This window comes from Pteropus vampyrus, unplaced genomic scaffold (genome assembly GCF_000151845.1).
Source record: "Pteropus vampyrus isolate Shadow unplaced genomic scaffold, Pvam_2.0 Scaffold185, whole genome shotgun sequence".
Taxonomy (NCBI): domain Eukaryota; kingdom Metazoa; phylum Chordata; class Mammalia; order Chiroptera; family Pteropodidae; genus Pteropus; species Pteropus vampyrus.
In genome coordinates this window covers 1,493,233-1,503,910 of record NW_011888966.1, presented here as the reverse complement: position 1 = coordinate 1,503,910, position 10,678 = coordinate 1,493,233, and the positions used below count along the sequence as shown (strand labels likewise).

The 10,678-nt window shown below is 52.4% G+C and overlaps 1 protein-coding gene across 1 annotated transcript in view; it reads right to left on the bottom strand.

The window, feature by feature from the left end:
• The window catches only part of CDX1 (caudal type homeobox 1), a 16,162-nt gene extending 6,169 nt beyond the window's left edge, over window positions 1-9,993 (bottom strand). Inside the window, exon 1 of the mRNA XM_011371165.2 lies at window positions 9,456-9,993. Within this exon, the coding sequence (XP_011369467.1) occupies window positions 9,456-9,900 (445 nt within the window). The 5' untranslated portion in view covers window positions 9,901-9,993. The remainder of the gene's footprint in view (window positions 1-9,455) is intronic.
• Window positions 9,994-10,678: the final 685 nt, after the last annotated feature.

The window sequence follows — 10,678 nt, the reverse complement described above, 5'->3', positions numbered from 1 at the left end:
GAAAGCAAGACATTGAATGTTAGAGTAGTATAAAATGGGGGGATCCACACACACACAACCATATGGGAACCTACAGAGTTCTTTCTGAAAGGATGTACAAGAAACCGTCAGCAAGCAGGGGCTGCTTCTGAGGAGGGGACTGGAGGCGGGGCGGGGGAGGGGCGCACAGATAGAAGGGAGTCTTAGAAATGTTTTAATTTTTACCATGTGCAGATGTGGATCTGTATTTTTGATGACAGTCAGGAGCCCTGGGCTCCAGTCCCAGCTCTGGGCCAGAACTCCTGAATGCCCAAGCCACCCTCCCTTCCCCCTCCTGGGAGCACCTGTGCCAACCAGGAGCCTAGGAGGGAGGAAGCAGGGAGGCGGTGAGAGTGTCTGGGCAGGGAGAGAGCCTGGGATCAATGATTTACAGGCCCCTGGGACTCTGGAGCTAAAGGGGAAGTCCAGGCTCCTGTAACAGGTGTCTGATGGGGGCCACCGCCCCCAGCTACCTAATGAATAACTCTCTGGGCTAGATGCTAGTGCCAGTCGGTGGTGGGAGGGTGGGGAGCCCCGGCTTTTTAAGAGTGAGCATAGGGGGGAGAGCCTTGGATGAGTGACCCGAATGAGAGGGGTTCTCTCTGCTCTGGCATTGAGACTTAAGGAATGTTTCATCCATGTGCACCAGACTGCCGCGGAGGTAGTGAGTTCCCTGTTCCCGAAAGTGTACACAGTGGAGGTCCTGGGAAGTTACAGTCTAATGGTTCCAGCAGCCTCACAACTGCCCGGGGGAGCTTTTTAAAAGAACAGATTCTAGCCCAGAAATTCAGATTCAGTGTGGCTGAAATGGGGCTCAGGGATTTGATATCTGAATAACTCTCAGGCGACACTGCATGTGGTTGTTTGGGCAAGCGGACCTCTGGGGTTGTGCAGTACAACTTCTCACTGGCTGAGTGATCCAGGACAATCACCTCTGAGCCTCATTTCTGTATCTATGAAATGGGGATAATTATTACTCTAATAATGGCCATGGCCATGTATCAGGCACTCTGTGTACACCTCTCAACAACCTGTGAAGTTGTGCAACTGTTATCCCTATTTTAAAGGTGGGGAAACTGAGGCTCAGAGAGGCCCACACATCTGGCAGGTGAGATTTAACCCAGGTCTGTCCAGCCTCAGAAACAGCATTAGAACCTATCTCACAGTGTAAGGTCTCCAGTAATTATCTCCACCCCTGGGGTGCACAGGGATCACTTGAGAGGGATGGACAACACTTAGCACAGGACCTGGCATGTAGTAGGTGCGTGGGAAAAGGCCGATCTCATTCATTTCCAATAGTGACAGGATAACCATATGGCAGGAATGCTGGGAAATGATCTGTGCAATGGGTGGTGGTGTGTTGGACGAGACTGTTTATTTATAAGGTCCCTTCCAACTTGGAAACGCAAAGCTCCCAATGTTTATTGATTCTCTGATCGTGTTTGTTATTGTTGCTAAAAGAATTCTAAGACTGATTCCCCTGTCTGAGAGTCCAGATATGGGGCCTGCCCAGCTGTAGGACAGGGGCCAGGAGCCAGGGCAGCCTTCAGTGGGGCCTCCCCATCTCGCCTGGGCCAGGTAAGGACAGAGTTCAGCCTCTGCCTCCAGGGCGCGGGTCGGTGCTCTAGGAAAATCAAGTGGACACTGGGTTAGCACCTCCTTCGCCCCCTTCCTGCTTTTGTGGCCCAGGGGATGACACTGCCAGCTTCAACCTGGAACACAAATCCAGCCCCAGATCTTCTGTAATCCCTCACTGTGTGGTCTAGCTCTAGCTGGCTATCCATCAAAATTCCCTTACACACACACACACACACACACTTATAGGACCTTTCACGTCTGTTCTGTCCCCTAGGGGAAGGAAAGCCCAAAAAATTCAGTCACTTGTCAACTCCTTCAGCTAAGTATAATCAGACCTAGGCCAGGTCTCTGACTCCAGCAAGGTCTGGGACTTTCCCCCCGTGCATAGGGACTTCCTCAAATCTCAGTTCAGTGGAAAGCTGCTAGGATAAGGCCCCTCTCCAGAAGCACCACCACCTCAGGGCTGCCCGACGCCCTGCCACCTTTGCAGCCTTCTTATATATGTTATCTAGATAATGTCACACGTTTTATATTAAAGTTATTTGCATGTTCATCATAGTTAGAACCAATTCTTTCCTCTTCATCGATATACTGAAACATGCCCAACATCCTTTCACTCAAGTATATATCTTTTTCCTTTCCCACGTTCCCTCCCACTCCCCTGTGCTCCCTCCTGCTAAAAGGCCCCAGAGCTTGCACTTCTCTTAGCCCTCCCCAGACCGGCACTACAGATGTGGGTGGGTGAGCTCCCCGGCGCCTCCTGCCCCACACATGTCTGAGGGACTTGGCTAGAGGATGCCCTCCTTGTGGGTGCTGCCCAGGTGGTAGACAGGGAGTGGGTGAGGGATATCTGGCCCTTCTGAAAAGGACTTTCCTGCACTGTCCTATATGACAGCTACGAGCCACATGTGGCTACTTAACATTAAATTAATTACATAGAATTAAAATTCAGGCCTTTAGTCACACTAACCATAGTTCAAGTACCCGAAAGATATATGCAGCTAGTAGCTAGCATACTAGACAGCACAGATATAGAGCATTTCCATTATCACAGGAAGTTCTATTGGATGACTTTGCTAGACCAAACTCCTACCAAGGGCCAGATGTCCATGTCTGCATAGCACACCTAACCCAGTCCGTGATTATACTGTCTGCAAAGCAGCCTATTTTTGCATCCATTTATTCTTCCTAGGTTTTTCCACAGAAGCATCAAAAATAAGGGACATTCTTGGTCTAGAACAGCCCTTCAAAAATTTGCAAACAGCAGCTTTGTCCCTTCAAGTCTTCTCCCAGGCGGTACGACTTGAGGCCTCTCTGAGCTGTTTCCTGGTGGAGTTTCCAGGGCTCTGCCCTGCCTTGGCCATCCTCCCCTGGTCGGGAAGTCAAGTACCCGCCCAGCGGTCTGCAGGTGTCAGGTCCTGAAGCCTCCCATTCTGGGTGGAGGTGTGGGGAGAGGCTCTGGACTCCAGCCCTTTCCTAGCTCACTGTGTGACCTTGGCAAATCCCCTCCCCTCGGTGCCTGGCTCTCTGTATGCTTTGTGAGGGTAGGCACCATGCCACTTTGCTCACCCCATTCTACAATAGTGTCTGGCACACAGTGACGGATCTTGTTAAATACATAACACAAACCAACTCCTTCCTGGTCTTCCTGACTCCAATCAATGGCCTCCATCTTACATCCACTCAGGCCAAAACCCTCGGTGGCACCTCCTGGCTCCCCACATCCAATCCATCAGGTGGTCAGCTCAGCCTCCAAAGGAAATCGTTCTGTCTAGCCCCACTGCTCCCACAGCCTTAGTCAAAGCCATTCATTTAATACAGAAATGTGCTGCTCTAGTCAGAAATGTCTACATTTGAAAAAATGCTGAGTACTCAATAGATGCTAGTTCATATTATGATTACTATTAACAATTACATACTACTAACTTATTTGTTAAACAGTTCATTCCCTCTTTGATGGGGGGGGGGCAGATTAAAAACAAACAAAGGAACAAATGAAATAGTTACAAACTGTGATTATTATGAAGGAAAGCAACATAGAGCTGAGAGCTAAATTAAGTGGCAGAAGGTAGAGGGTGGAGAGGCCTACTTTATTTAGCTTGGGGGAGGGTCTGGAGGAGGCGGCATTTAAGCTAAGACTTAAGGTTGAGAAGGTTTCCTTGCCACCAGTGGGGAAAAGTATTCTAGGAAGAGAGAACAGCACATGCAAAGGCCCTAAGGCAGAGCTAGCAGAGGCAGGGGCAGACAGTGCCAGCTCCCTGAGGGGACCCTATCTGCCTATTTTGGCTGAAATCTCCAGCACCCAGAGAAATGTTTGGTACAGAAGAGACACTTGAAATATTACTGCCTGCCTGCCTGCCTGAATGAATGATAGAGGCACATAATGAGGCTGGAGAGGCTAGCAGAGCTCTGAGCCCTGGGGTAAGGGGTTTGGATTTGAGTCCAAGAGCAACAGGAAGTCATGGGAGGATGTGAAGCCTAGAGCATCGGTCTCGGCTTTCACTCATGCCTGCTCCCTGTCTGTTGGTGCAGAGGGACTCATGGGGATCCCTTACGAACTTGAGGAGTGAGTGTGGCGTGGGGAGGGTTTAGCACGTTAACATGAGGATGGCCCTGACACAATTGTTGTTTTCAAATCCCAGGAGTCCCAGGACAGAAACGTGAGGGTCCGTCCACTGAGCTAGCTCCCTCCTGAGAAGCCAGACACCGCCGCCAACAAAGCCGTTTTGGAAAGACTCCCTCGGCTCTCAGCAGCGATATCTGCCAAAGCAGAGGGAGAAAATACTCAACCCAAAACAGCCTTCTGCCACCTTCTATCTGGGTCATTCCCCTTCCCGGCTACATGTGAGAGACGAGGTGTCACATGGAGCTTCTGCCTTGAGAACCACTTTTAAACAGCCTGGCCCCTGCTGTGCTCCTCACCCCTTCAGCCCCTTACAGCTCTTCTCCGACTGGCCTCCTTTCCCCCCACCAGGGCTGGGACACACACGGGGAGGGGGCGTGGGTTCCCATGCCAAGGGGGTTGCTTTATTTGATAGATGCTCCTTAGGCTGTAGTGTCCGGGTTTGAACCATGTGCTGCCTTGGGCAAGCTACCTTACCCTCTCTGAGCCTTATTAACATTCTTTATTTGTAAAACAAGGCTACTAATAGATCCTCACACCTCTTAGGGTTGTTATAAGGCTTAAGTGAGATCACCCATGCAAAGTTCTTGACACAGTGCCAGGCACACAGTAAGGACATAGCCAAGGCCTCAGTTATCAGCTTTACCATGAGCTCCTCCTATGGGCAAGGCATGACGAGAAAGATGGAACTGATTAAGACTGGGACTTGAGGGGATAACAGATGGTAGATGGCAAGTCAGTGGCAAATGTTGTTAAAACAAGGGCCTGATACAGTGCTGGGGATGGAGGAACCATGGGGGACTTCCAAGAGGAGGTGATCTTGGAGAAGGAGCGGCATTTGAACTGATGAAGATGGAGAAGAGGAAAGGAGAGTAGTTCAGGCTGAGGGACCCAGACTAGAGAGGCAGGGAGTGTAAGGTGTATGCTTGAGTGCACCTGCCAAAGACTGGCAGTGATGGTCATAGGCGCCAATGCACTGACCACCTACTCTGTGCCAGGCTCAAGGCTGTGCTTCATAGGTACCATTGCTTCAAGGTGGAATCCTATTATTAACCTAAAGTTACAGTGGAAGAAGCTGAGGCTCAGAGAAATGATCCAAGTTAACTTGCCTGGTTCTAACAGAAATGCAATCCCAGTTAAGGCCCGGCTCTTAACTGTCCCCAGTAAGGATCTCTGTATATCTAGGCAAACTAGTGGGAGAGTGGATTCAAAAGTGGGTTGGGGGTTAGTTCTCAAGAGGGCTCTAAGCACCATAGAAATGGTGCTGGATTTTACAGCAATAAAATGGCATAAAATGAAAGGGCATTTCCATGACAGTGGGGAGCCATGGAATGCTCTCGAGCAGGGAAATGTGCCTTGAACAGGTAAATCTGGTAAGCGTTTAGGAGACAGCTAGAGCATCAGAGAGGCTGAAGGTGAGAGGCCAGGTTGGTGGCTGTGGCAATGGGCCAAGGGAGAGCATCTGGGATGCAGCAGGGTTCCATGGGCTTCCGTTTCTCCATCTGAAAGCTGAAGACGTAAACTCTGCTGTAACAGTGTCATCACCTGAGCGAACATCTCCCTAGGTGTGTGGGGCCTCAGCTACCTCAGTGGACCATTAACCTGTAAAGCACTGTTTATTCACAAGGAATGGCTCCTGAGCCTTTGATAAAAGGATGATGTAGAACCCTCTTAAGGAAAATGCTGGTATTTATAGATGCAAAGGGGGAAGGCAAAAAGATAGAACCCCTTGTAGTCATTTCCAAGCCTGGCCTCAAATGACAGTGATCACTTGAAATTGGTTAATATTTTGATCGTGGGATGAAGGCCGAGAGCCTCTCCTTCATCTTACTCATTTTCACGCCCCATCCTTAGAATAAAGCTGGGGGTCTTAGTCCCAGCCTCAGCTATACCAGTTCCCCAGGTGAAGATGGCACCTTGTTGTCCCAGTGGGGAGAGGGGAGCAACCAGGCTTCTACCATTGGCATGAACTGCCCAATTGAATAGTCCCATCTCCAGGGTCCCTTCTCCAGGGTTGGGACCATGGAAACTTGTGTCAAAGCCAAGATCTCATCTCTCCCCTCTTCTCTCAGAGTCGTCTTACTATTCATCATACTTGCCCTGTTCATTCATTCAACAAAATGTATTGAGCACCTACTAAATGCCATGCACTGAGCTAGGTGCTTGAAATATAGTGGCTCTGGACCTCACGGGCATTTACCTTAGTGGGTGGGTGGGGGAACAGACAACATACAAACATACCAATAAGTGAGTAATTGAAATCGGAATTAGTGCTCCGAAGGAAACATGGCAAAGATTATCAGTGGATATAGGGGGAAGCCTTCCTTGTGAAATCATGGAGGACATCTCTGAGGAGGTGACATAAAGCTGAGACCTGAGGGTAAAAAGATTGAGGCCTGCAAAGAATCAAGGGAAAGCGGTTTCCGGGAAGAGGAAACAATATATACACAAGACTTGCAGAAGAACATAGCATGTCTGAGAAACTAAAAGGAGGCTGGAATGGCTAGAGCTTGGTGACCAAGGGGAGAGTGGCCTGGGGTGAGGTCAGGGAGGCAGGCAGGGGCCAGATACTGATGTTCTACAGTCTTGTAGACCTCAGGAAGGAGTGTAGATTTTTCTCTAAATATGATGGGAAACCTTTGGAAATTTAACTGACTCATCCAACATCTATTCTAGTCCAGCCTCCACTTGGGTAAAACTAGAACATTCTTTATAGTCTCTGGGCTTCAGTTCCCCATCTGTATGTCTGGTCTCTAACTATCTAGTTCAGATATTGTAGAATGCTAGAGGCTCAGAAGGGAGGAAGAATGGGCTGGCCAAGAAGGAAGGGACTGAGGCTGGAGGGGGGCGGTGTGTGGCATGCACTGACCTCTCTGCCATCCGAGACAGCACTGACACAGGAAACACCCCTGAGAAACCCTGTATCTTCATGGCCCAGAAGGAGGAACTGAAGCCAAAGAGGAGGGGGGCTTGGCCTCTCTCTCAGGTAGGGTCTGTGACCCCATCCCAATTCTGCCCTCACCTCAGAAGCACCGGTCAGAGTCAGATGCCCCCTGTGCAGACAGGTAGCAGCTTCTACCTTCCAGAAGGCCAAGGCTCCTGCCTCCTTGGCAGAATGGGTCTAACTTGGCTCCTGGGCAGCCATTTCCCTCAGGACCCCACATACCTCCTCTTGGCCCTTCCTTCCACTGTCTGGGAGTAAAGTGGGGAAAGGCCTTTTGCCTTTGGGCAGAGTTACTCCCAGTCCCTTTACCTGCCTGGGGACAACAGGTTCCAAATAACTTTTGAGACCAGATGCTGAGTTGGGCTGGCAGCTTCTGTGCCCAGAGAAAAGAGGTGATTTGCCTGACATCATATGGCCTGGAAGCTCTTCCAGGTCTCGGCTAGTCCTCTGACCCCCGTGTGCCCACTGTCTCCCTCTCACACAGTGATGGCCTCTCTCCAAGTCTTGCCCCTGTGGAACCTCCCCATCCATTTCCAAAGTCGCCTGATCAGCAGGAAGCAACAACTGGAACAGGGGAGCAGGAAAGTGGGCTTCCTGCTCCAGGGAACAGACGCAGAATTGCAAAACGCTGAGGGTCAGTGGCCCCAGACATCTCTCATGTAGGATTTTCAACAGGAGTTTATGGATAAAGCTTCTGGGAGCCTCTAGAACCCCTGAAATTGTCTGTCATATTAGGCAACACTCTTTTCTAGGGAGAATATTTGTACTTTCTACCAGATTTTTCAAACAAAGGTATAAGACTCTCCCTTTTAATGTCACAGTTGGTAAAACTGAGACTCAGGAAAGATAAATGATTTAAGAAAAGCTGTTGTTTAGGAGATTAGTGCACAGGCTCGCTGGTCAATCTGCCAAGGGGTTCAAGCCCCAGCCTCACCATTTACTGGTTATATGGCTTTGCTAAAGTATTTAACTTCTCCATGCCACAGTTTCTTCATTTTATAACTGGGGATGATAATAGTACCTATGATGTTATAAGAATTAAATGAGTTAATACAGGCAAGATTTTAGGTCAGTGCCTGGTCCACTAATAAGTGTAATATAAAGGTTAGCTGTCATAATTTAGCCAAGGTCACAGAAACGAGGGGCAGAGCAGGGGCATAAGCCCCAGTTCTCTGCGGCCTCTGGAGGCAGACAGGACTCCTCAGAAGGTGGTACGATTACAGCCAGACCTGTAGCTGCTGACGAAGTCCTCCTCAGCATCTGTCCCCTGGGTGAGCTGGGCATGTGTGGAGACGTGGGGGTGAAGAGAGAGAGGAGGTGGGGAAGTCCCAGGCTCACTCCCAGCTGGGGAAAGGGGAGGAGGGGCTGGACATCAAAGGGTGGGCAGGCCGACTTCCCGCCCCCCAGGCCAGGTGGCCTTTGTCAGGACAAGCCGGACACAGTCAGGACAATAGGGTATCATGTTCACTTTCCGGCCAACAGGAGTCACTACCGAGCCAAGACTCAGCCTGTTACATGACAAAGGGGGGATCTATAAAGGAGGTCAGGCCGCCCCTCATTAAAGCTGGGCCTTTGTCCTGCCCCCTTCCCTGCCTTTGAAGAGGGTGGATCAGAGAGGCCTGCCTGGGGGCAGGAGGTTCACAGGCTTAGGAGCCAAACAGCAGCCACCTTCCCAACTGCTCCTGCTTTCCCCTCCCCCAGGGTCAAGAGTTCAGGAAGGGCCCTGGAATGAAAAGGTAGGGAGCCCCCCACCCGCCAATTTAACCAAAAAAGGCTCTTATTTAGTCCAAAAGATATGACCCACCAATATCTTCACCGTATGGATGGGGAAACTGAGACCTGGAAAGTGACCTGACCACATTCTCACAATCAGTGCACCATCCCTTCTGGGGCGGGTTTGCAGCCTCTGCTTGGAGTTGGAGTAGGAGTGGAAAAAACGGATGATGATTAGGGCCAGTGTCGCTAAAAGAGCCCTGGGTTAAAAGCCTGAAACCTGGAGCTGTGGTTCCGGCCTTGCCACGCAACCACAGAGCAAGGTATCTTCACTTCTCCGGGTCTCCGACTTGCCCTATCTAGACAGAAAGACAGGTTGTGCTTACTCGGGCTGGGATTCCGAAGGGGAAGCCAAGAGAACAGACCCCTAGGGCGAGAGTGGTCAGGGAGGCCGCACTCCGGAGAATCCAAGCAGGGCCAGGGCAGAGGTCAGACACGGGGCGGCCAGGGCCTTGTCCTAGCACCTGCCGGTGCCCAGGGGAACCGTCCGGAGGCGCAGAGCCAGGGAGGGGTCCTTACCGCTGCCTCCGCCGCCTCCGGCCGCCACGCTCCGCCGCATCCACTCGTAGGGAGTCCGCCTTTGCACTCCTGGCGAGGATGGCGCGCCCGGGCCGCCAAGGGGCTGCGCCAGGAGGCCCGGGCCAGGTCCAGGGGGCGCGGGCACCGGGCTAAAGTCCTGAGGGGGCCCGAATGCCAGCGGGACTGGGCTGGCAGCGGGGGCCGCGGGGCCCGGGCCGTAGGCGGCGGCCCAGTCGTCCTTGGGTGCAGAGAAGGGCGCGCTCCACGCCGTAGGGGGCGCGGGGGTCGGCTCCACGTGAGAATAGCTGGTGAAGTCGGGGTACTGCGGGGGCCCGGGGGGCGGGGGCGGAGGCCCGTAGCCTTGAGGGCCCAGGCTGAGACTCGGGGGCCTGGCGGGGCCAGGGTACACGGGAGAGTCCTTGTCCAGCACATAGCCCACGTACATGGTGGCCGCAGGGCCCCCCGCGCATGCTGGGCCCTGGAGCCGCCGCTGCCGGCCGCCCCGACGAGCAACAGCTCACCTGAACTCGCCGGCCCTGCCGCCGGGCCGCCCCACCCAGGCCTTTTATAGCCCCGGGCCGCCTGCGGCCCCAGCCGAGGCGGGTTTGCATTTCAAAGCGGGGGGAGCCTCCGGGTCTCGAATCAAAGGGGGAAACCCGTCGGGGGCGGGGGGTTCAAAAGGAGACAAATTGCCGCCCCAAGCGGGAGGTGGACGGGCCGGGGCCTGGAGGGATGGGGGCGTGGAGGGCTCATCCTGGGCGAGCGTCGAGGCACTTTAGGTATGGGAGTCTCCTACGAGGTCGGCGGCCTAGCTGCTTGGACACCTCGTCTTCCCCCAGGATAAAAGAGATCCCAGGGGCTGCAGGGGGGACTTCAGGCCAGCGTCACACAGCCACACCAGGCCTGTAGTACACTCCGCAAAGTGACAGCTTGAGGTGAGGGGCCAACTTGACTTCAAACAGGGTTCCTGTCTGTAAGGTAGCAGGGTCCTTAATCTTTTGGGGCAGGGGTCACGACCCCTCTGAGTCTCCGATGAAAGCTGTGGATGTTTTTACTGAGAAGATGCACATATACGCCTAATGAAGTCTGCATACAATTGGAGAGTTGGCCTGCGTTGGCTGGAGAAAGTTTGAAGGGGATGGGGTACGGGCATTCGCGGGGGCAGGGGGTGCCAATCTAAGGAACTTTTCAAAATTCTGTTGACGATTTCTTACATCTCCTCT